Source organism: Pollachius pollachius, assembly GCF_949987615.1.
Source record: "Pollachius pollachius genome assembly, chromosome: 5".
Lineage (NCBI taxonomy): Eukaryota > Metazoa > Chordata > Actinopteri > Gadiformes > Gadidae > Pollachius > Pollachius pollachius.
The window spans coordinates 17,151,139-17,178,376 of record NC_136938.1 but is presented as its reverse complement, the minus strand read 5'-3'; the positions used below and the strand labels follow the sequence as shown (position 1 = coordinate 17,178,376).

Genomic DNA, 27,238 nt, shown 5'->3' with positions numbered 1-27,238 from the left:
GTATTTATCTTGAACACATTTGCCCACTTGGCCCTGAAATCCCAGCGTCTTCTTCAGTCAGATCCTCCACATTTCTCTTTTATTTCTTCTCTCTTTTTTTCCTCTTTATAGATTTGAGCTGCAAGACAAGACAGTAAGGTGTGTATTGATAAATGGCCACAAGCGATGGTCACAGTGGACCCAACATATTCAAGTCGGACTTAAACTCAACACAGCAGTTATAGGTGAAAGCAACCTCATTGAAAAAGTAAAGGAGGAGAAGGCATCGGCGGATCAGTGGTAGATTCCTCTGAGGCAGCGTGTCAACACAGGTTGAGATGCATAAGCAGGGCGCAGTAGCCTCACCCCTTTTGCTCGGGGCGTGGTGGTTCCGTCTCGGTGGTTTCACCGGTGTGAGGCAGAGGTTGGCTTTGCTCATGTCATACTCACAGCGAACTTCTAGTTTACACTCCACGACGTCCTCGCCGCTGTCGTTCACCGCCTTGCAGGTGTAGACACCCCCGTCAAAGGTGCAGGGCTTGCGTATCTCCAGGGTCAGGACGCCTTGCTTACTGAACATTCTGTATTTGGCCTCGTTGGAGATGTCCATCTTGTTTTTGTACCAGGTCACTTTGGGCTGATGAAGCACAAACTATTGTTACATATCAAGTCGTTGTTGCCATAGACGTAACAATTAACCTGAAATCACATGTCATTAGCATGCCTAACATAAGCTAAAGAGTAGCATTCACACGTTAATAAATGTAGAAGTCCTTTGGATCACGGATCAGGGACCAGTGGCAATTCATCTTTTTGTTTTGTAATGTTTTAGGATAGGACATCAAGCACCATAATCATTGGTTGATGAGGATAACCTTTGATTCACATTCTCCCCTGACACAGTTCAGATCCCCCAAATCAGAGAAAGGAGGATTTGTAATCCTCAGAGGATGGATGGTACCAAAGTAGTACCTTAGGGATCCCTCTGACGGAGCAGCTGAGCGTGGCATTGTACCCCGCTATCACAGAGCGGCTGACCAGCGGGTGGGTGAACTTAGCTGCCTCCGAGAAGTCATGCTGCTTGTAGTTTGGGGACTTGTAGCGGCTACCTGGAGAGAAAGAAGTGAAAACCTGGGGATGATGTGTCTGTTTTGGCCCTCACTATGTCCAGCTCTATGTTGAGCTAGAGTTAGTCCACACATGACTTTAAGTTACGAATGAGTTCATTAATATTGAACAGTGGTGAACAAGGCGTCCATCTCATCATGAAGAGAGCATGAACCTGTGATTGATAGCGTTGGTCCATGTGCAACAATGCCCACCTGGTTTCTCGATGTAGGCGCTGTCCTTGGAGTTGCAAGGTTCTGGGCTTGGGCCGACCTGGTTTATGGCAAGCACTTGGAAAACGTACTCGTTCCCCATGACCAGGTCAGACACCACACAGTTGGTGCGTCTGTGCTGCTCAAACACTGTGAACCACTCCTGTTCAAGAATCCACATGACTGTATTTTAATTTATATTCACAACGTGTAATGTTGTTAATGCAGATAAAACAGCATGATCGATTTAGAACTTCCTGTCATGCCTTACATTCAACAGATAATGCTCTTTGTAACATGATAATCACAAACACACACACACTTGTTACTCTGGGGTGCAGGATAAATTAAGTGAACCTAAGAATGAAGTAGTGAAACATGACCAGGGGTATTATCAGGAGAGGAGGACAAAGATCTGTATGATCGGACAGTCAGCCAATGTGGGGTCAGGGCTATGAGGCTATGATTAGGGCATTCCAGGTGGCTCTGTGCTCTGTCAAGCGAGTTGGGGAAGGTGTTGGTTTAATATCTCACATCCAACACATCCAACACCCAGAATGCATCACTTCTCCTGGCCCCCAGGGAGGGCCGTGTAGTTATTTGTCACAAGGGAGGCTAAAATATCCCTTGGTGGCCGGGCCGCATTCCCTCTCGCACTCTGTGTACATATATTTATATGACCCATTGGTCTGTATAATGGGGAGTTAGCTACCTGAGGCCGATTGTGGTTAATGGAAAGCGTCCCAAGAGAAAACCAAACAAGCCACTGCTTCAAACAGTGAATGAGCAGCAGGATAGATATTGCTACAATAAGGGCGGCCATTGATACGTACGCTTGATATTTTCAAGAAATACATCAAGTATTACTGACATACCCGGTTGTCTTAAGGCTGTCAGTAAATGTCTTGTCTTAGTGTTAGTTTTCAAGAATGATCTAAAGATGGATTTGAATGTGTGCCTGGAAAGGGTAACCCGGGATACTTCATACCATGGTCTTCTTGTCGGCCTTCCGAACAAGGTAACCAATAATATCACAGTTTCCATTGTCCTTCGGTGCCTTCCATTCAATTGCCACGTTAAAGCTCCACACGTCCGTAATCTTAAGGTCTTGAGGGGATCCTGGAAGATCTGTCCGAAACAAAAGTGTAACCTGTTAAAAAGGACATTTATAACTTCAAACTTTAGTACCAAGTTTTCCGTCACCAAGTTTGAAACCCGTCTGCCTCAGTAGTCCTCACCTACGATCTGTATATTGATGCTGGCTGTGTCTACAACGTTTTCAATCTGCACCTGGAGATCATATTTCCCAGAGTGTGTCCTCTCCGCCATACGGATGAAGAGGATGGTGTCTGTTTCGCTGTTGCGGAGACTGACTTCTGTGGGTTTCAGGGGCTCGCCATCACGGCTCCAACTCACCGTGGGCCTTGGCTTACCCTGCATCCATATATGAGGATGAACACACTATGTCAGCATCACATCCGTATATCGGATGAACACATTATATCAACATAACATATGTATATGAGGATGAACATAGGACATCATTATAACATCAAAACATGAGGATAAACGCATGACGTAAGCATGTCGTCAATATATGAGAATGAGTAAACAAAATAAGCGTAATATGCCTATATTAAGATGAAACCATGACATAAAATGAACAATATAATTCAATAAACTGAGTCACAAGGACGATATTCTTGGATCATGTTAATTGGTCCATATTGGGGACATTTATTTGATTGTATCTTTCGTATACGTAGCTAGCCCACTTGACATAAACTGACGACCAAAGACAAGTTTAAGGAAAAGCAAACCCCCCGAATTTTGGGGTGCAATTTCAAATAGCTGCAATGAGCGATGTTAGATAAAATATGGTACTCCTGAGTAGATTTATTAAACTGGAATAAAAATTTAATTGGAATTGGATTCAGCTGGCTTTTTGACTCAGTTTAAAGTGTACCTGGAATGGAATCACAAGATTGATGCTCTCTCCAACTTTCTTAAGCAGAGTCTGCCGAAGGTTTCTAGGGATCCAGATTTTGGGCCGCTCTGTTCAGGCCATGGGAAGAGGAAGAACATTTATACATATTCAACACAGAAACATGCATACAAGGTTAAAGTCCCCAGCTAGATATAGATGTATATTTATATAGATATGTATGTAACCTGAATAGACCCTTTTCCAAGAGGTGTCATTGCAGGACAAACACAGTGTTCTACTCTATGAAAAGCATCTATAGAGACACCTATCTTTGACCTGGTTAGATTTCCTTACGTTTATTACAAGAAGAAAAATAAACCTTACTGTGAATACTAAATAGTTTCAGATATCATTTCAGAAATACCCACGCATGATCTCCTGGATGCTGACCGCCTGGGCCAGCCTGGCGGGGGGACTAGGGCCAGCCATGTTGTAGGCCCGCACACGAAACTGCAGCTTATCTCCAGTGCAAAGATTTTTGATAACCACAGAGTTTCTGTCAATCAGACCTTCAAAGGCTGGCACCCATTCATCTGCTGTGATAAGAGAATCAAAACAGAAGGCGGTCGGTTTTAACTCTTGAGTCGAACGCGAATGAGATCATGTCAAGGCTTTTACTGCAAATGGATTTTCATGATATCTGATTTATACGTGTGGTCAGGAAGGTAACAACACAAAATGGTGTCTTAGCTTCACAAATCCCTATCAAACTCCAACATGCAGGCAATTTGAAACCCACTTAATGCACTTACCATCATAAAAGCTCTCATGCTAATGGTATCCAGACAAAAGCCTCCTCTAAATAGGTGACTGGCAGAACCTAATGCTGTCAGGGCTAATGTTGCCTGTTCCCAGACTGAAGGGTATGATCATGATCATTTTGTAATTTAAAGTTGTTTCTCTCACATGTAATAGGTCATGTCCTTGCCTTGTCTTGCTCCCCCCCCCCCCATTATCAAATTGTTATGGTGTGGGTACTTACTGCCCTCTTTGCAGTACTCAACCCCGTATCCTTCCAGCTGAGCTGCGCCCACCCGCTCAGGCGTCCTCCACTTCAGCGAGATGGTGGTGTTGCTTATGTCATCAATGCACAGCCCAATGGGCTCGCTAGTAGGAGCTAGGGGAAGACAGAACAAATGTTAATGCATACCCTGACTGTTTGTTCAAAACAAACACGAGTTTGCAAACCAATGTTGAACATAAGAAGAGGGGATCGACTTAATACTATATATTTTTCATCAGACCTGAGGTCACTTGTTGCAGACACTTAAGTGCCGAGGGGAGCAGAGCTGTAAAACAATGTAATAACCATCTGTTGGTGAGTTGTATCCGATGGTGGTGAAAACTGTCGGACAGATTCAGTAAGCCACAGTGCACAGGGAGGGTTTGCTTGGAATGTCTCAACTCTCACCTCCGGAAGAGGTTTGGAGACGGGACATGGATCACCAGAGGAGCATGTTCTAGACCTTGCATGCAGCTGCCAGGAAGTTTCAAAAGCCTGCCAGTGCTTTGGTTGCTTTGGGATTTTCTCGGTCATGCAAGTTTTCAGGCAAAAACACATGCCAGTGTGTTGGAAGGAAAACTCATACAGTCGGAACTCTGGAACAGGGGATTGAATCTTTAGATTCTAGTGACAGTCTGGACAATCACAGGGGCTGAGGAATTTGTCCTCGAAAGGGACTAGGGTTAGAATTAAGATCCAGGGACTTTTGCAAAACATTTCTGATTGGTCGAGTGGCCTAGATGCAGCTTTTAATTTTGATAGCTTCTAAAGAAATGTTCTTAATTTGAAGGCGCTTTTATATCACATAAACGTCACCAAAAGTGAGGAAGTAAGACTGGTGAGGTTGTTTCCTTTTTTTGATTACTAAAAGTTAACGCTATCAAAAAAAAGCTCTCGATCATTGAAGAAAGATGGTATCCAAAATGAAACTATTACAATAGCCTGTAGTTGACCTGGAGAAAGCTATTGACTTTGTTCCCCTGGAGAACTAAGTCTTGGTTGGCTAGGCTGAGGAATTTGGTGATCCAGGAACTCAAAAGTATAGACACTTCTCCTTATCTTTGAATGCTTCCCAGCTGAGTTTATTTGGTATCCTTTAACAATACATCCTGCATGTTCTGTCTGATTAAAGACCCCCTGGCTGCTGTTCATGGCTCCCGACTAGGCTTTGAAAAATGAGTGTTCCCCAAGAGGAGCTGGAGGTTATGTGTCTAGGGAAAAAGACATTTGGGTAACTCATCTTTGATCATTATTATGCAACATTATTGGATTAGAAATGGTTATAGACAGATGGATGTTGTGCCGGTGCTGGAGAGTTGTGGAAGCAAGCAGATTTTTGAGCCACCATGGACACAGCAGGTCTTGAGGAAAGCCAGCGGTCCAGACGGCACCACTGGGACTCATCCTGGTGCACCTCCAAGCTGGGCTGATGCATTCAAATCTGCTGCATAGCTTTGGGTAGGCAATGACGTGTTCGAGTCTTCTGCTTATGATTATGTCAGTAATCTGGTTTAACTCTCAGTTGACCAATTGTTGACCAATTACATTCTTCTCGGTCGGGTCATGATGTTTTTGTCTCCCAAGGTTATCAAATTGCATAATAAACTATTTTTGTCACTACTTCTCTAAATATATCAACTTTATGACTGCCAGTTCATGGCTCAACTCATTGACCCGTTGACAGCCCAGAAAGTTCTGGCACTACCCAAATCCAGAAATATGCTGAAGGTCTTTTGCATGCTCTTCCTTGACACATGGTTTAACCATCCAACTAAATTACTTGTGTTTGACGGCTCAAAGGTTTACATGCAGGTTTTGACAGCAGACAAGAATGTCCATGGGGTAATATGAGGTATAACTTACAATAAATACTTATATTACCAACTCATACTTGTTTCACAGAGATTAAGTCAAATGTTGACCTGCTCAAATTTGAAGGGTTTTCTATGCAATCCAGCCTTACCTCAAATTATTTCCCCATAACTAAATATTACACAGACTGTATTTGCTTTATTGTACAGGCCACGCCAATCTCGTCAAGTTTAAATATTTGTTATCTTATAATGAATATTTTTTCTTTGAGTCATATTGTCAATAGAAGCACATCTATTTACTCATATTTAAAGTAAGTTATATTCCTAACTTAAACTACTTATATTACCATTACATTTTTCTTGTTTATTTTTTAGCTGACAGAATAACATCCAACTGCCACCACAACAGAATTCAAAATCAAAAGAAGCCTACTGCAAACGGCTTCAGGTTCCTGCTGAGGTTCCTGCTCAGGTTCAGGCTCCGTTGACTCTCCATTGGATGGTGCTGTAGGCTCCCCCGCAGCTGGGACAGAGATTTCTTCTCCAGGAGCACCCTCCACTGGCCGCACCTCATTCTCAACACACTCTCCCCTTGTTCCACCGTCTTGGGCCTCAAGTTCGAGATCCATCTTCTCAGCAGACTTTCCCTCTGTTCCATTATCTGGGGCTGCAAGGTCTAGATCTTCCTTCTCTTTCTCCTTCTTCTCGGGATCTTCTGGTGGTGGTTGGGGTGTCTCTTCTGCCACTGGCTTCTTCTCGGCTGTCATCGGGAGCTTTGGCTTCGTCATCCTACTAGCTTAGTTAGGGCTGCTGCTGCTTCTGCTGCTCAAACTTTGTCTGCGTACTTGGGCTTAGTGTTTTACCTCGCACCTTGCTCTACTCGATTGTCTCTCTCTCTCTCTCTCTCTCCCTCCTCCCTATTGTCTTCCTCTCCCAGTAGTAGCAAGGCTCAAGGTCCAGCTGGGTGAGCTGCATGCTAACATTGTATTATTTATAGAGAAGGATGCCGTGGATGGTTCCCTAATCAGCTGTCTTAGGAGAGATGGGCTGCCGGGATACATTGAAGATAACACTAACACTTTCCGGATGATAGAACTAAATTGAAAGTTAACGGATGATTGAAAGCTTCTCTCTTATAGGGGCGTCTGTCACAAACACCATTTTATATCGAGCTGCTGTGTCTATGTTCACTTTCAATGTGTTGCATGTCATGTTACATGTCACAAGAGAAAGGTGCTTTTGAGTTGGTACAGATGCTTACAGCCTTATAGCAAACCTTACTTGGCCATCCCACGTGTCCAGTAGAGCGTATAGCATTATTATCAAATAGGGATAATAGACGTAAATGTACGCACCCTGCATTTTTATCAAATTATATATTTGCAGGGTCAGTTTTGTTCAGATAGGAGACCTTAATTTTAAGACTATCATGCTTTAATTTCCTTAGCAAAAGATCGATAAAACCTAATTTAAAATGTGTGCGCAAACCACAACCACTCATGCACAAGCACACACACAGGCACACATACATGAATGTACTTCAAATGAAGCGTTCATTTGAGTAAGGGTATAGATTTTTGAAAGGGACAAAGCGTAGGATCTTTACTTGCATCAATCATTTAAATAGCAAATAAGTTAAGGTGTAAAAAACCCTTAAACATGTGACCTTTCGCTGACTCTCTCCATTACCCAGAAAAGCTTGTAGGCTGAAATAATGGCAGAAATATAAATTCTTTCTGATTTTTTACAATTTCAACCTTTAGTCATGGTTAAAACTAACGTTAGTTTATGATCGTCTCAACACACAGAGCTCACACTCCAGTGCTAGTTTGAGTGTAACTTCGAGCAGACTACAGTTCACATACCGGCCAAAGGGGCCAGCAATGAGAAGGATTCCCATAAGTAGTATATTTTATGTGTCTATGAACATGTAAGTATCATCATCAACATTTAAACTACCCTGGAATGTAACCAATGTCAATGGCTCACCAACCTCTCAAGTTCAGACAGGGGGTGAGTTAAACAAAAATCTTCTCAGATTTACATCTCCAAATAGACATTGTAAGCTGCTAAATCCTTTAAGAGCACCTGAAATGAACACAAGCGTAATTGTGTCCACCCCCTGACACTCAAATAAAAGCCCCTCGCCCGATGAAACTTCTAATAGATCACCCATACCTTCTGTTCCACAATGGGACAGAATGTATCATCCACCTTGCCACACCCTTACACCTTAACCAACGGTCACTGTCTTTGTCTTAATCTTGCAGTGCACCAATACAATAAGTGACCTGCAGTAAGATTGTTCTGCTTGAGCCAGAGTGTACGTTTGTTGAAAGTGTCATAGTGGACGAAGATTGAGTGCCATGAAGAGACTCACCGACTGGTACAAAGGGCTGAGAGGCAGCGCTGTGGCGCGACATGCCGATGGCGTTGACAGCGTAGACCCGCATCTCATAGGCGACGCCCTCGATCATCCTCTTGGCTTCGAAGGTTGTGTCGGGGTAGGGGTCAAAGTTCAACCTCATCCATCTGTAGCTTTGTTTTTTCTTCCTCTCCAGCACGTAGCCTGTTGACAGAGCGGGTGATTAATGAGCGCTGGCTTGATCAGAGAAGAAACGCTGCTTGTTCCTCCGGCATGTGTTCCTACCGATGACAGGCTGACCCCCGTCAAACGCAGGGGGATCCCACTGGACCACACAGCTGTCCTCGCCCACACTCAGCACCCTGGGGGCCAGGGGGCAGTCTGGCACGTCTGGGGAGGGCATGTGGATGTTAGGACAACTTAGAATATCAGAGACAGGTTGACTGCATTATTTATCATAGGTATTCGTTTATCGTTTATGTTGGGGGGGGGGGGGGTGTATGTATCTGGTCTTAAAACTGCTTTGTTAAGCAAGAACGTGTGAGTGTGTGGGTCTCGGGCGGGGGGGGGAACTCCTTCTTACCGACAACTTTGACGTTAATTTCAGCGGTGTCCTCCCCGGCCGGGTTGCGAACAATGACCGAGTAGACGCCTTCGTCTTGCCTCTCCGCCCCCTCAATGGTGAACACACAGTGGCCCATGGTGCTCTCCACGTGAACCCTCCCGTCTCCCTCTGAAACCACCTGCACCGGCCGTGACACAGACTTCAGTGCTGCCCTCTTTAGTCCCAACACCGCCATGCCTTGATGAGCCACGCATCATAGTAACCTCCACCACGACAAAGCTGGTGGACCCGTGCAGATTCTGTGCTAGTAAGGGTCAGTAATTCATACAGTTTATGTTGAGTATCCTTAACCGCTAATACACCCACCACGTGCTGCTTTATTAAAGCCTAGGGGTTCAAAATATTTCCAGTATGACATTATACTTTTGAATCCAGCTCTTTTAAAAAGGGAGGGATCTACGACTAAGAAATGGCCTGAAACGCAATCGTTTCAGGTCAATCGTTTTAACGTCAAAATGCAGAACCATCGGCAGCATTAGTCAGTGACTAGTCAACACGTTGGACGTACTTACTGTCCACCTCTGAGTTCCCTCTGTGACATGTGTGTGTCCGAAGGGAGATTCAGAACATGCTCTTACCTGGTCTGATGGAATTAGCTCACTGCTACATGCATGACTTTCATTTTGTTCCAGTACTCTGTGGTGATCTAAATACAGGACAGAATCCAGGCAAGGCATGCAATATGCTGTCTTCAACATGAATTACGAAAGGAAACATAGAGGTTAGCATTCGTCGCCCGGTGCCTACATTTGAGATCCCAGTAAAGCACAGAAAGCAAAGAAATAAGTTGTTTGTTTAAGGTTGCCGGGACATTCAACATGCATTGTGGGGGTACTGGGTTTTCAAAAGTGATATGCCGGCAAATTACATAAACAAATGAGAAAAAAAATTGAAACGGCAACAGGTGCATTTTTTTGGTATCCAGATACTGTGAGGAGTCACAACTGAGGAGTGGGCACATGCACAAGGCTAAGAGACCTGTCAAAGCTCAAGCCAGATCTAGATAGAGCTTACCTTCCCAAGCTCGTTCACGGTCCAAGAGAGGGGGGCCTTTCCTTTGTTTGCAGCATCCTCTGGCTTTGCAGCACTAGCCTACGTGTGAGCAGAGCAAAGCGGTAACAGAAGAAAGAGAACATCTTTTTCTTCTTAGCTGTTAGTGGTCTCTTACCTGTTCACAGTTCTGAGATTATTAAGTACCAATGAGTTATGTTACTGTGCCAGATATAGTATTATATATATTAGTTGGGAAGTAGTATAACATTCATTATTATAATTACTTTGAAGCCAGCTTCATGTTAAGGCTGGTTAATTGTATTTATGAACCTTGAGAATTCACAGACAGCCTTTACCTACTAGACTCTGGATCAGTTCAAATTGGGTTTTAGGGCTTTGACCAAAGTAGGGCAAACAATGTGATTATGGTACCTTCCCTCCCTTGGTCCAAATCACTGTTGGGGACGGATCACCAGTGATGGGGACGTCCAGCCGCAGTTTGTTGCCAGCCACGACTATAATGGTAGAGTCCGCACTGCGGCCCATACAGTCCAGATGGATCTTTGGGGGATCTGAGGACAATGAGCCAAGACATTTAAAAAGCTGTCCTTCTTATAAAATAATTTCAATTAGAATGTTTTCCTTTTCATCAAATAACAAATAAAGATAAATGAAATTTTTATGGTATACCTTGCCGTGGAACGTAATCAATCTTCACCTCTTAAAGACGAATACATATAAAAGGAGATACATGTGTAATTTTAGTCTTCAGATCACCCAGAAAATTATTAGAATAATCGTTACTGGTAATATGAAATTTAAGTATTGTTCGAAATTGATTAAAAAATCTATTTTGTTTAATGTATAGTGGCTATAGAATAAATTGACTACCCAGGAAATTGAGTTTGGCAGAGAGGTTGAAAGCGTAGCCCTCTGGCACGAATGTGTAGTCTCCCTCGTCCTCGGGGGTCACAGCATCGATGGTCAGCTTGTGAATCCTGTAAAGGTTAAAGGTCAATAGGAAATATCTGCAACATTGGTCAGTGCTTTTGAGCCTCAGCATTCTAAAGGGAGTCACATGTACACTATGGTAGTCAATGGAGGACGTGCACATGTTTTAATTTAATATCAGGTAGTATATGTTTCCGATTCTTCTGTGTTCAAATGGCATGTGACAAAAAGCTCAGAGCTTGGGATGAAAAACCAAAACATAAAACAACTTATTTTGGAACGTAAAGTGATAATAATGGGTTACATAGCAGTGCTGGGAAGTGGTCCTGGGCCTAATCTCCACTTAAATGTAGAAGGTGTTTTAAGATAAGAAGTAAATTTTTACTCAAATTGCCCCCTGTGGGTTAAACACATGCTATTGCATGCATTATTATTATTAATGATAATAATAATTGTAACGTAATTTAATTTTTTTAATTTATTGAATTATAATCAATTGAAGACTTAGGCGGATGTGCCATATAGGAAGCTGTTGCAATAGTTCTGTTAGTAATTCTAGGGGATGAAAGTATGAATGAGTGTTTCTGCAGCAGAGAAGGAGAGGAATGGTCAGATGGGAGCAATGTTTCTGAGGTAGAAGAAGAAACTGGGTTCAAATGAGAGGGTTGGGTCAAAGATGGCACAGAGGTTTTGGATGTGAGAGGATGGGTGGACAGTGGAGCCATCGATACTGAGGGAGAGACTTATGGCCGATTTAGTAAGAGATTTCAAACCAATACAACCAAAACAGGGGTTTTGGTTTTCCTTTAAATATGGAAGCAAACCTTCCGAAAAAAAACATCGGGAACAGAGAAAGGTGGGTGATAAAGGTGGTTTGCCACACATGGGTCAGGGCCCATACTAGCAGATAACATACAGCAATAAAGTACTTTTACATTAAAGGTGCTGTAGGTAGGAGAGAGCAAGCAGAATAGAACTGAAGAGCATAAGGTTTAGAAACGAATCCAAAAAACACAGTGCATTTTGTCTTTATCCTCTATCGAGAAGTGTTGCATTTATCGCACCTGTGAAGGCCAATCAAGATGAGTCCCCTGAACCAATCCCGGAACAGATACCCTGATTGGTTAGAAATTTAGCGGGAGAGGTCTAAAATCTAAATTGGCCCCTGCAGAGGTAGGTGCAGACAACTGGAAACGGATATTCTAACAGCGGTTTCACTCAAGAATAGCTGACGGATAGCTGTATTCCATGTTAACACATGACACTCCAATAATAGCTCCTCAATCTTTCCTACAGCACCTTTTTATAGGGCCTTCTTGTACTTTACCCCCTTCACACACACCTGCCAACGTGAGTGATATGGGTTCTGGAGCTTGCCTTGACCTCCACACCGTTCTTGTACCAGGTTCCCTTCACCTTCTCATCAGATACCTCACACTTAAAGAACGCCTCTTCCTTGGCCTTCACGGTGAGGTCTGCGATGTTCTGGTAAACTTCCAGGTCTTTCTCTGGGCGGGGTAGAAAGCAATGTTTACAATTGAGCATTGGGATTTTGATGTAGGGTGGCAGGGGTATGTCAAGTATATATTTGGATTAAATTAACTGAGGTGTGTGTGTGTGTGTGTGTGTGTGTGTGTGTGTGTGTGGGAGTAGGAGCGCAGCATAAGGTATAACACAGCCAATATTGTACTCTGCTGTATCCTAGCAACAGATAGTAGGGTATCAACACTTTTCTGATTTGTGGCAACAAATATAGCAGCAGAACTTCAACAGCGTTGTTGATGTATTCATGAACTCCTGAATCAAAGCAGCACTTACATAGACGCAAGGGTGTACCCTATATATGTACAGGAACTGAATGTTACAGGAGCTTGTTAGAGGCCTGGCAACAGGAGGCCAGCGAGCTGTGCATAGTCAGCTGGTTGGTTGGCTGGCAGACTCAGAGTCTGATTGTCAGCCAGATCATTTGTACTGAATTCAGGACAGGGAGAGGAGACTCTGTGCTACAGCCCAATGGGGATGCCTACGTGTTCACACCATGATACACTCGATACTCAAATATACTATATGTGTACCCTATACCCTGTGTATGCTGTCACGTCATTAAAGATAAAACAAAATGTTTACAAATATTTGTACATACCAAATTTTGTTTATACGGTTAGGAAATTGGCTGAATAATTTATAATATAATAGAATTGGTACTAGAGGGTTAGGGCTTAAAACAATATGTAAATTTCAGACAGAATAGTCATAACGTTGATTGTAATAAGGTATGACCTTGGACATTTATCTGTATACCCTGCTTGTCTCTGAAGGGATCATGGTAAACTAATCATATTTAGAAATAAATATTCAACATTTTTAATATCAAACTGATCATAAATCATCATTTAGAAAACATGTAAACTCTGATTGTAAAAAGTAAGGGTCTATTTTGGCCCTTGGTTGTTGTTTTTTTATAACACTTTATAACAAAGAGTGTGGAAACCACTTGAATGGTTCACTAGGCGCTAGGTAAGGATAAATAATAGCGTGAGTTCAGAGAACTACAGCCATGGAATATGTCTGCTAACTTTAGCCGGCCTTCAATGTGTTGTAACCTTGGCAAAGTACTGTTTGTAATCATCATGGCCACTGGAATAACCAGTGGCTGGCGGACTTGAATATGTGACTTAGTATGGCTTATCTTCCAATAATAAAAAAACTGTTCTTACTTTAGAAAAAATATACATTCTCCCCAATTTCTAAATTAAGATTATCTTCGTAATATATTTTTGAATGTCTTTTCCAGTTGAATTATGTGCTTCAATGTTAATAATTATCCACAAATACCTACCCTGCACCATCAGTTCTGCTACTGACTCTCCTCCGTTGGTCTTGACTCTGTAGTGGCCGCAGTCTTCTTTCGTAGCCTCGTTTATTATCAGTATGTGTTTCAGGCCGTCCTTCTTAAAGCGATACTTGAATGACTCGTCTCTTGTCAGTTCCACACCATCTTTCTCCCTTTAAAATCAAAAACAAATCAACTATTGAATATGTGTGTATATATATAACTTTAATGTTCACTGGAGATATATATATCTTTGTATATATAAATATGTCTATATCTAGATACAGACATCTAGATATAGACATACTGTATATGTGTCTATATATATATATATATATATATACCTTATGCTTTAAATTGGGTATGACAGATAGAGTTCAGCAGTTGGACCTCAGAGAGAACACCTTTAGTTGGTTACAAAAGTTCAGCTGTATATATTGTATATGCATTTTTAGTTTTGGAACCAAACACTTAAAGTATAAAAGCAATTACAAAAAAATAAAATGAATATAGGCCTAAATGTGCCTACTTTCATAGCTCAGTCTTTCTATCTTTCTGATATATATATATTTTTTCGTGGTAAGAGGTCTTATATGATCCTCAACATAGTGATCTCTGCCATTTCATCACTGTAGCTAAAATAAGACTTTTAAAACCATTAAAGTCATCCAGAGAAAACATTACAAAAACGTCATTGTCTGCGGGACAATGACGGCGAGGTGTGTGTTGACGTGTTGAGCTCTTTCTGGGCAGCGGCATCCGAGATAAGGTTAAGCATCTTTAAACCTTTTAGTATGACGACTAGAGCCTTTCTGGGCAGCGGCGTCAGGGAGAAAGTTAAAGGGAACATATTATGAAAACAACACTTTTCCTGGGATTTGGGGTGTTGTTTTGGGTCTCTAGTGCCCCCAAACGCATACAAAAAAGTCTGTACATGATTTTCTGAGTGAGATATGCATTTCTAAAAAGTATCCCGCCTACAGTTACCAAACGAGCGAGTTTTCGGCGCCCCCTCCTACGTAGGAAGGGGACACAGTTGAATATTACCTCCCACTTACCCACTCCCCTCCAATCAGAGCATAGCTACGATTTTGTGGACCAGCAGACGAGCAGCTCTGGCGGCGGCAGTCTGGCAGCTCAGCTCCGGGAGTACAATCCCTTTCTCTGCCGGCGGCAGAGAAAGGGATTGTACTCCCGGAGCTGAGCTGCCAGACTGCCGCCGAGCTACCCCTGCCAGACTTTTCAGCTCCCGGAGGATACCCACCGAAGCAGCCGAAAAGCCTCGGTGGCAGTTCAGCTCCCAGAGTACCAAGCCGGAGCTGCCGGACTGCCGCCGAAGCTTTGGTGGCAGTCCGGCAGCTCCGGCGCGGGGCAGCTCCGGCGGCAGTTCGGCATCTCAGCTCCCGGAGTACAATCCCTTTCTCCTCCATGTCGCGGTTCATGCACTTCAGAGAGTCAAGGCCAACGTTCCTTTCCCCCAATTCTTCTCAACCATGGCCGAGATATCTCCCACTACGAGTCTTTACTTGTTGTGGAAGTACCAGAGACGTCAGACGCAGTCTTTATGATTCATAATATCATCCGAGGCGCACATAGCTTTTGGCCGTGATATTTGATATAATATTATATAAATACCCATATATAATATTATTATTATTATTATTATATTATATTATATTATACAGATATAGAGCTCCAGGAGTCCGCAAACGGCAACAATCCCTTCTCCTCCATGCTGTGGTTCAGTCTGACAGCTCATTGGTCAATGGGCAGCAGCTCACTTGCATTAAAGCTACAGACACCAGAAACAGCACATTCTGAAGAGACTGAAACAGAGGGGAATAGCGGTAGGCGAGATTCTTTTTCCTAAAAGCTATTTCCAGCAAACAGCTTCAAAAAAATGTTTTCTGGAACTCAAATACTATGTTCACTTGTTGTGAAAACGCCACAATATGTCTCCTTTGAGCTTTTTTTACAACTTTTAGTATGTATGAGGAGTAGACATCTCTCTGGGCCGCTACTTCAGTGAGAAAGTTCGGAACTTTAAACCTTGTAGTATGTATGACAATAGAAATCTCTCTGGGCAGCGACGTCCAAAAGAAAGTTAAGCTTCTTTGCCCCTTTGGCATAACCCAACAATGTTTGTGGATGGTGAAGCTCCATTTGAGCAGGGGATTATTTTGATGTCCACGGCCGAGTGAAGGTTAATCTTCTCTGACACTTTAGGTATAACGTCACGGTGTGTAGCTCATTCCAGATACCACTTCGCTCATTATAACGTTCATAGTCAACGACGGTACTAAAAAAGTATGACAAAGTTACCACGGGTCTCTCAGCCCAAAACACATTTGTTAAAAGCTCATAGTGTTATAATCCCAGCCGAAACAGTGTGTTAATTGCTATTAAAGATGTATCAAAGCTTTCTTGAAAAGAGACATGGCACTAACCCTAACCCTGTTTTTCCTGTATTCTCCACACATGCTGTCTAACTATATCATGTGTGTAAGTAATGCTTCCAGTATGATTTCATGCCATTGATAAGCTTGTGTTATACGAGTTGCATTAATGATATAAATCTATTATTAGTCCACAGCTGCTGTAGAGACACACACCACTAAGCTGTGTTTTAATGCTTGGCTTTTTCAAACTACCTTATGGCAGCAAGGGAATCTCATTTTACAAACACAGGGCTGGCGTTATATGTGTCATACCTGGGAAGATTATTTAATGCACAATAACGCCCCGAATCATTATTCCGTCATCGCGGATCCTTCATCCCAGAGTAGGGGTGGCCACACAGCGGCTCTGGACCCAAGCACGGGACTGAGTGGCCCACCGGATGGCTATCCTATTGTTTTAATTCATATTCCTTTCTCCTCTGTTTCACTTGATCATCATTCATTTGATGATGTCTTAATTCTAAAAGTATTGATATATTTTGGGAAATATTAATCGTCCAAGCATGTTTTAGATAATTATAACGAAAATGTAACGAGTATGTTAAAACTGGGTCCGAGACCAAAAGTTCATCCAGTGGGTCACTGGCATTAAAACATGTGGCAACCCTTTCACAGAACGAAAGCATAGCATGAGGTTTGCTCGTTAAATATCAGGCTGTAGCGGCGCCGTTCCTCACCACTTGACAGGAGCTCCCTCCTCGGACACCTCACACTCCAGCTCCACCCTCTCTCCCACCATGACCATCTGATCTTCCAGGTCCTTCACGATGGTTACGGGAGGCTCTGGACACATCACACACAGACAGCATGTTGCACCTCCTCAGAAATGGAAAGTGTCATTGTAGGACCAACCCAGGGGCCACTCATAACACTCATCATGGGTCTGCTACTTATACATAGACATATATATATATATATATATACATGGAACATACGTCAACGTGGACGCCATATTGGAGAGGCAAAGAATAGCCTGCTAACAAATAGATTTAAACGGGGGAGCTGCGATAAAAAAGCACTTCACTTTACAATAAGGGTACATTAATTAAACATTAATTAAGTTCATTCACATACTACAACGACTCATTGAAATCATTAGAGAAATGTTACGATTTTAGTGCTTTAGATCCAGAAAAACAGGAGCTACCCTATGAACTTGTATTTGTTTACAGGCAAGTCTTGGCCTCTCAAATACAGCGTTAAAGCAGTCAACGCCATCTTCTATATATCTACGTCTCAGGGCACAGGTAGTAGACTAAACTAGTCAAGATAAGACACCTTGACCATGGCCCTTCATATAGAGTTATAGCTGGGCAAACACCTAAAGGTTAACATTTGTAGCCAGGTGTTTCAATGGCTCCTGTCTAGTTTTACTCAATGTTTAGAATATGTACCTTTGACGAAGAGCTCAGTGGTGCACTTCTCCTCCCCCACCACGCAGGTGTAGGCTGCGTCGTCAGCCAAGGAACAGTGGTTGATGGTGAGGTAGCGCATGTTGCCAACGCTCTCGAAGATGTACCTCCACAGTTCACAGGAACAGATTTTTATTTCAGAGTGTAATACGTCATACAATGATATCATATATTGTAGAGATATAATATATTCTCTATTGTGTTTTAATTTGTTTCAGACTATTTAGTAACCGTTCTCAGGCGATGGAAAATGAATTTTAAAACACTTTGGAAACAGCGAAACATGGCTTGGCTAAATTAATCATTGACTACGTGAATACTTACTTGCTAGTGATGTAATCGAATGGCAATGAAGCAAGTCCAACAAATTTAGGAAGGAGGAGAATTGTGAGGAGAAGTCACAGGATAGGAGAGACGAGAGGGGAAGGGAACAAAACATTACTCATACTTTGAGCATAGTTATTATTAAGTTGTTTCCATCTTTTTGAATTGGGTAAATAATTTTCTTGTTTCCATGCATAGCGTGTGGGCAGACCTTCCAGTGGGCTGAATCTCCTGTCCATTCTTCATCCACTTCACCAAGGCGTTTGGATCGGTCACTTCAATGGCTAACTTAATTTTATGGCCCTTTTCTATTTGGTAGGCAGGATCCAGCTTCTTGTTGAAGGCTAAAATATCAACAGAATTAAATTCCTTACTTATATATATTTTTTGGAATAAAGTTAAAGGTCATTCCATACAACTCCAGTACCAACCTTCACTTTTCTTCTCCTCTTTCTTCATCTTTTTCAGTCTCTTGAGCATGCCCCGCAGGTCTGTGATGCCGTGCTGGAAGGCAATCTTCTCATAATCTGTAACAGGGGCCTTCTTGAGAATCTCCCAGACGTCCACATCAGGCCCTGTGTTCGCCTGCGTAGCCCTGGGATACGCATGCATTCGTTAATTCATTGCTCAAGCCCCTACAGGACGACATTAATAAGCAACTTGCCAGCATTAAAAATGCATGTAACACAGCGATTGTATTGATACAAAATCCTTACAGCTGCATCCAACTATAGTTAAAAGTAGTTGCTCTGTTCTAAGATAGCCCAGCCACAAAGACATAAGAACAAGGCATCATGACGATAGTTTCAGCGTTTCCTTACCCTTTCAACGGTTTTACAAAACTGCTGCAGAAGCCAAAGCCAAGTAGCAGTTATGGTAAAAACAAACCAGACAGATTAGGACAAAGCACAACAATCAAGATAATTTCAAAAGCTTTTGTAGCAACACAGCAACATATTAGAAATCTAGTGGTCAAAGGTTACAGATTGTAAATGAAAAATAGACAAATCAAGCATAAATTACAAGTTGCGATATACATTTTTTTTATGGTGTGTCACACACCAGTGAATTTAAATAATTTGTGATTGATATAAAATAGAAAAATATCCACAAGCGATTGCAGCTAGATAATAAATGTATCGTAGTAGATCCAAGTGGAGTCAATTCAAGTGTTAAAAATACCAAATGGCGTTTATACCAAACAGCCATTTGGTATAAAGAGTTGTGCAAATATTATGGTAGAGTTAAATATAAGACAATGTTACAATTGTCTTAACAATTTCAAAAAGAATGTATAATGATATTGTTAATTCTAGTTGAGGTTAGGAAGGTGCCGGAGGATAATCCTGCAAGATCATGCCATCTGTAAGTATTGATGCCTGATGTTCTGACAATTCAAAATGAGAAGCATGCTGTCACTTTAAAATTGTGCCAGAAAACATGAACTCCAGTGTGTTAATAAAAAGAGCACAAGCTTACTCTCTGGAGAGTTCCAAGATACATAGAGAGAGAAAAACAGAGATTGCAATTCATAACGGGAGAACATTTAGTACACATGTCCATATACTGATCGTATACTTCTGAACCACTTACCTCTTCTTGAGCAAGCCGCTGAAGTCCAGCTCTCCCGAATCCTCTTTCCCATCAATGCTACTGTAGACACACAGCAGCAGAATGAACCCAAAGGCCTTTTACACACATACAATGGGCTATTACCAGTACACAAACATAGATTTCAGTTCACGAAAAAGAAGACCAAGACTTTAGATTCAATTTATTTTCAATTTTGTGATTACTACTTCATTCCATTAATGCGACTTCATATGCCTTAGATAAGAATGAACAAACCATCCAAATACATTTGTACATTGTAGTTTCGTAAAATGTACAAATTAAAACATTTGTGTAGATTAAACAAACTTGTGGGTCTGATTTGCCAGAATGTTGCTTCCTGTATATTCCTGGCAAAAGCAGCAACAACATCCTCCTCCAAATGAGAGCCAAACAACAACACTCAAGGTTAAAGACTGCACCTGGTTTCAATCCCAGTGTGAAACGTCTGCTCCACTCAGATCACTGGGATGAAAGATAAAGGCAAGGACATTAATGTGATAATGAGTTAATCTCCTGTCTTTGATCTGGGCAGGCAATCAAGATCAGACCTGGGAGTGCTAATGTTACGATGCGCCACAACTGGACTACTTTCTCTGTGGGAGGGCTGTAAACTTATCACATTGAAAACTCCAGGGGGAGGAGGAGGAGGAGGAGTAGACATAAAACAAAGGCCAACACTCACTCTTCCAGGGTGTTTTGTGCAGCTTAGTCTGCTGTTTTGGGTTCAGACACAGCAGAAGACCTGGGAGAGGTGAAGTACCATCTAGTCATTGTTACCATTATTTTTACCATAACATAAGCCATATACAATGGCCAAATTTACACCCCGTTACGATTAATAGAGGCCAACCTTATTCAATCTTGAACAAACAGTGCCACAATGCAGAGGTTGGGCACAAAATATCGTACCATTAGTCTTTATGGATTTTAAAACTAGCTACTAACACTTCTGTTGATCTTCTATTGTCTCTTCCCAAAAATCAGCAGGTAAGAGGCTCCATCAATCCAAACACTGTTTCTGTTTGACTCCAATGAAGGATTGAAGAAGATGACACTGCAAGAGCAGGAACTGAAATCTCTTTTCCTTTTGTGTCAGCAGCGTTTTTCAGTGTTTGGGTATGAGAGCTCCACTGTTGCAACAAACCCCATTTCTACCTTGATGAAGTTCCGCTTCTCTTCGCTTCACTCCTGATAAGCATTCCCATAGTTACTTACCATTCACAATGCAGTAATAGGTCTACTGCAACTAGGTCACACGGTACCACCACTACTACAATCTGTAGCGCTTTAGAATAATTGCTACTTGGTATGAATAAAGAAGTTAATTGTGAATTCATACTGAACTCAGCATTTCTAAAGCCTTGTTCCTGAATAAATAATCAATAGTAAACAATGCATATCAATTATAAATAAGATAATGAGAAAATAGTGTAAATTAATAAATTACCAACTTTTTTTTACTTGTTTCTGTCACTAATACTGCAAACAACATTATGTATAATATTGAAATACTGATGGGCAAAGTTCTTCATTTTATATCATATTAATAATTTTTGCTTTATGAACAATAATTCTGCAATTCGTGACTCCTTTTTAGTTGATAATACTGCTGCAATGATACTTTAGGCATTTCCAACCTTCAAATGTAATTTATAAATGCTAAGTAAGCCATTGATAGTCCTCCCTTTAGATGAGCTGACCTAACTAATGCTTTCAAACTACCTGAATTGATCAATCAAGATTTTACTTTTGGCATTTCTATCCTTTAAATGTGATTTATGTGGCTTAGTATGATAGTATTAGATAAGCTCAAACAAAATACTAAAACAAACTGACTATGAATAGCTTACTAATGCATATTCATGCATGAACAAAGCTTAAAAAAATTGGTATTCACTATTACTACTGCTTAATCAATGCTTAAAAGTTGGTTATTCCAAAGCGATCTCTTACAATTATTTTTAGTCAACAGCATCTTTAACTCACAAAGAGCACACATTAAGCTAAAAAAAGTAAGGTTTCTACTGATCTAAAAGGCTCCCATACAATGACCCCAATAAGCATTGGAAGTTTAGGCTAAATTAGTCGAAGTAATTGTATTGACTCAATCAACATAATTTATAATATCGAAAAACTTTCTAAACTTCCAAAGTTCTAAATGTTTTTTATCAAATGCACTACTTTTGCCTCTTAACAGTGACCTTCTAACCTGTACGGTTTTGAAGTGTTGATTCAAAAGTAATTCAAAAGATAATGAAGAAAAATAAACTTACGTGCGTCTAAAAGCTGCCCTGATGTCAAAGCCTTCAACAGCACAGGCCTCTGAAATGCATTCAAAATATATCTTCAAAATAATTTATATTTTGATTAAAGATCACAAATAGTATTTGCATTGTTTCCAGATACATCTGAATTGTATTGAAATATGGTATTGATTTTATTTTGTGAAACAAACAATAAATCATGATGTTGCTGACATGAAACCTGGTCGAGTCAAAGGTAGGCCTACCGTGTACGATCAGATCAAAATTACAGCTGTCGAACTTATCCCTGGATGACACCTCACATCTGTAAGCCCCTGCAAAGTTGGGCTTGGCCTCTACAATTTGCATCTCAAAGGTATGGATCTAAAACAAAGAAAGGCACTCCATAGACAAAATAGACTCTGTCATTAGATTTTTGATAGATTAAAAGTTCACTGCATGGAATAATACCTGGGTTTTCCGATCATATGTCTCCTTAAGCTGCAGGTGTTTCCCACACTTGCTCGCAAGGTCCATCCACTTCCCCTTGAACCATTTGACGGCTGGTTTCTTCAACAGCGTGCCAAGGTGCACCTTGGCCACAAACGTGATGGTCTTACCTGCATGAAGTAAACATCCTTTACCAAAATTGTCAAGCCCATCTGCACATTCAAATTAATATTTTAATATAATTTAGCCAACGATAAGTGTTTTGATTTTGTATACTGCAGTTAGGGTTTCTGGTTGTCAGCTATTAATATATATAATTCATATTTTTATGCAATTTTTATAAAAAAATGTTCCTTACAGTTCCATACCTTCCGATAAATCTAATCTTTATATATCATTTACAGTTTATACCTATACTTCTGTCTTACCAACGGTAACTTCTCCACTCTGCGGTTTCTCTGTGAACAGACCAGTCAGATCCTGTCTGGTGTCGGGCTGAGCGTCTGTCAAGTTTCAGAAAACAGCTATTATCATTCAGATGTTGATCATAAGAACATGAATTCCCTTAAAAGGATGTCAGGAAGATCTTGTTATTGGACAGTGATTCATTACAGAATGTCCGGGCATAGTGTAAAATGGTTAAATTACTTAAATATGTATTTATTGAGTATTCGTGAATTTAAAGAACATTTCTTTGGGATAACCAGTTTTCAATATTAGAAAACAATTAGAAAAATAGGTTGATTTCCTATTTCTTCTTTGTGAATGAATGAATGAATGAATGAATGATGTTGTCGAGTGGCATGTGCGCTGCGGCCCACCCTCAGCGGGTGCAGCCGGGGATGAGGGCTCTGCCGTTGCCGGGGGCTCTGCCGTTGCCGGGGGCTCTGCCGGTGCAGGGACCGGACCAGCGCTCGGATCCCCCTCTCCTGCCGGGGTCCCAGTTGCTGCCGTATCCCCCGGGACATCAGCTGTAGCCGGGGGCTTCTGGGTGTCCGGTACCCCATCGCCTGTCCCACAAGACACGCAAAATCTTTAGCCACGGCAAGTAAAATATATGTTTCATTTCTGAAGATAGGTGGGAGATACAGGGAGTGAGGAATACTTCTATTGTTAGTTGATCTTAAAGGTGCTGTAGGTACGATTTGAGAGTTGAAAATACATTAACATCCTTTAGACAAAATAAGCAATCCAAAAGAACCCTGCCTTCTCCGCCTTTGGGATGATTACTGTGCTGTGTGCGCGAATCTGAATGACAGGGAATGATGGATGAACCGCTCAGAGAAGAGCTCCCCTGATTGGTCTGTAATTCACTTGGGGAGGTCTAAAATTGTAATTGTCCCATACAGAGGCAGCTGCAGTCACCCACAAGAGACATTCTCACAGTGCATTTCACTCATAAACAGCTGACAGATGGCTATGGTATTCCTTTCACTCAACGCTCACATTACAGCTCTTACATCTTACCTACAGCACCTATAATGTATTTATATGCAAAATAGACACACGTGTTAAACTCCCATCCCCCCCAGTCTCAGTCTGCAGTCTCAATAAACAAACAGAACGGCAGGCTATCACTCTTTGAGGTCCAAGACAAACACCTGCGTAATCTATTCAAGATACTTCATAATCTTGTGACGGAGAAGCTCAAATATCCTTTGGCATATTTTCTCTACTTTATCACGGTGTGTATTTGTGTTTTTATCAGGCTGAGTTTCCATGTGTTATCAGGTGTCTGCTCTCCGGCCTATCCGGGGCACAGTGAAGTGGTGGTTACTCATGAGAAAATAATCTGCCCTGCTTCGGACCAAGGTCACACAAAGGGTTTCGAACGATACACGTCACACTGTGGTGGTGGTGGGCCTATCAAACCAAACCTGTCCTTAGATCCTTTATGAGATGTCTCTCTTGCTCTCTGGTTTTCGCTTTTTCACAGATCTGTTCTTGCTGCGCTTTGAGGTTTCTCGATAGGCACACATGATGGTAATACTTTGCACTGAGTGGCTGGTAGTATGCGTGTGAATAAGTGTCACTTTATTTGCTTGCATACACGGCTTAGATATTTTGATAAGAAAAAGGGATTGCTTGGGAAAATGTGACCATGTGTGAAGCCAACGTGGCTAATACGCCCATAAAAAACAAACGTGTCCACATACTTGATCACACTATGCAATGCCAGACATCCCAACTGTGTAGAAGTGGGTTAGAGTGAAGCAATAACAACACATCAAATACAGCACATAAATACATTTGAGTGCCCATGCTTGCTTTGTGCTTTGTGCTTTGTTCCGCTTACAAAGTGCTCTGGTCAGTAAGTGCTGCTCCCAAAATAGAAACACCTGCAACATCAAAGATTCCCACCTGGCTTTGCTATAACTTTCAGCTCAAACTTCACCTTCGACCCCCCAGCAATCACCGCATAGACATTGGCATCTCCCTGGGTGACGGCTGGTATGGTGAGGGAGTGTTTGTTTCCGTCTGCAGTGATTACGTGTGTCTTGCTGTTGACTATGTCCTTTGCGCCGCACTGCCATTTGACTTTAGCGTTGTGCTTCTCCGTCTCCGCCTCAAACACCACACAGGAGCCCTCTTCTGCCTCCTGACCCTTTGGCTTCTTGACAAAGGCAGAGGCTACAGCATCGGAGTGTTGGGCAACATAATTCAGGTTTTTACATGGATATATTTTGTTTATTTATTTAAATGTCTTTGTTCGTTTGACATCGTCTGACATCTCAGATACATGGAAAATAATGGTGTCAGCAAATAACATTCTGATTGAAACTATTCATTCAGTTATTACAGAACATTAAACACAGAAAGATAAAAGCTTAACATGTTTATCCTAAACTGTACTTAACTTAAAATACATATATTGATACAGACAAATTCCTATAGATCCATTGTTTCACAGAGTTTATTCATTGTATCACAGTGTTTCAGTGAAACATGAATCAAACATCTGACTCCAAACAAACATGTCAGCTTGGTTAATTCAACAAAACTGTTGCATTGTCACTGAACACATAACTAAGCTTCAAAGCAACCCTCAAACATGTGAGTGCTAAATATATGTATATGGATAAAGAAACCCATGAATGACAAGAGAGACAAGGTGTCCGTTGTCAGGATATTATTAGAACTGATAACAGCTGTATAAAACCACCTTTTACTCAGCTGTTGTCCAAAGTATATGGAAGATGTCGTCACACCAAGCCGTATTGTAAAAGACAGAATTTTCAGATTTGAACAATGAAAATCCGATCCTCGTCAGTAAAAGTCATACGATCCTATCCTAAACATGACAGTAATACTGAGAGTCCACAGACGGGGCAGTTTACGTGACTACAAACCCCCATGGGACAAGTGTAAAGTCTGATGTAGCATGTGTGTAGGCTTACAGTAGGCCTCCGTGGGTGCAGCATGTTACATGTGTGGAGCAGATGAGAGACACAGGTACCACCACAGGGGGGATTAGGAGGATCTATTTTCTGACTCTGGGAGACTGACAAGAATGATGTGGCTGCCGCCTGGAAGCCTTTCATATATCTTTATCCTCTCTTTATCATCTTCATTCATCATTATGCTATTTGATTCAGATTGCCGGTTATCTTTTAGATGATCATTTCGTAAAAATCCTTTTAAGTTATTTCAATTGTGGTCATTTTGGTTTTAGAATTAGACCGGCCTCTACCAACCTAATAGTTACTGTAACCGTATCCTCTCTGTGTAAAACATTGTGATACAGTGGATCATAATCTGTCTTTTTTGACAATAACAAAATCTGATAATTCAGTATTCTACAATATATAATACTATATAAGCATACAACGTTGGTGGAAATGTAGGATTTATAATGTTAAGCTTGTTTAAGCAGGTCATAATTGTTTAGTAACAACTGAATGGTGAAGGTCTTAGCGCAAATGAAGTGACTACCGGTGTTGGACCCTGTCATCCGATCCGTTTCACACTCGACCGACACGATGCATTTCCACAAGCGGGAAAAAAACAAAAAAATGATGAAAGTCTTTTGTTTCATTGGAATGCTATTGGGCTACATTGTTTACATGTAGACATGCTGGAAACTATGTACAACCAAGCAATGTGTTCCACTTGAGGCTCTGGCCGGACTTATGGAAGGTGTCTGAGTTCAAGAGATGCTTGGGATAAGTTTAAGATGAATCACATAGTGATGTGATCACCTTCCTTGTTATTGTATTGTTTATTGACAAACATGAAAATATTGACGGTTGAATTCTAGAATTTCAACATTATATGTCTGATTGTGGTCATGGTAATTATTTGAACTCTAAAATTAGCACCGTTATCTAAATCTTTGGTATCCCTTAACTCACCCAGACTCAAAAAAGTAAAAAGATAATCTTTTATATTTATTAATTTAAATAAATGTGTTATCAATCCTAATTGTCTAAATAACACTTCTTTTTTTTTTGTAAACTGTTTAGAACAAATCAATTCTAAATTATCACATGAAATATATTGAAATCCAAATATTTTGACTGCAGGCTATTTTAGGAATAAATGAATATGGAAGCAATTATATTCGATCATCCTTAACAGCCTTCCTCTTGGTTTCTCATGTATTTAACAGATTAAAGCAGCATTCATATGTTGACTATGACATCATGTTATTTATATCATTGACATTGTGTAGGCCTATATCCCAACTCACAATCAACATGATGATAGACGATGATATAGCCAAAATCCGTAAAAAAAATCCATAAAAATAAATTGTTATGAAACTCAGCAAAGTAAACAGAACTTTTAAAAACCAAAACATAGACCCTGTTTTCAAACCAGCGGAAGATAATCAACACTTACCTGCTTTTTTGGTTGGCTCTGGCAT

General features: G+C 41.2%; 1 protein-coding gene across 1 annotated transcript; it reads right to left on the bottom strand.

Annotated features, from left to right (window-relative positions):
• Nucleotides 1-53: 53 nt before the first annotated feature.
• On the bottom strand, nucleotides 54-27,238 carry mybpc3 (myosin binding protein C3; the record flags this gene model as incomplete). The annotated part of the gene is made up of 32 exons (XM_079737230.1): nucleotides 54-118; nucleotides 430-616; nucleotides 952-1,088; nucleotides 1,302-1,461; nucleotides 2,287-2,426; nucleotides 2,537-2,732; nucleotides 3,265-3,353; nucleotides 3,654-3,821; nucleotides 4,268-4,402; nucleotides 8,483-8,671; nucleotides 8,753-8,857; nucleotides 9,051-9,210; nucleotides 10,107-10,184; nucleotides 10,518-10,657; nucleotides 10,776-10,805; nucleotides 10,977-11,083; nucleotides 12,379-12,544; nucleotides 13,876-14,042; nucleotides 17,006-17,111; nucleotides 17,723-17,847; nucleotides 18,276-18,408; nucleotides 18,496-18,659; nucleotides 18,886-18,909; nucleotides 19,658-19,717; nucleotides 20,834-20,866; nucleotides 21,952-22,000; nucleotides 22,188-22,305; nucleotides 22,393-22,541; nucleotides 22,800-22,874; nucleotides 23,193-23,381; nucleotides 24,733-25,002; nucleotides 27,214-27,238. 32 exons carry the CDS (start codon nucleotides 27,236-27,238, stop codon nucleotides 54-56), a joined length of 3,939 nt encoding a protein of 1,312 aa, XP_079593356.1.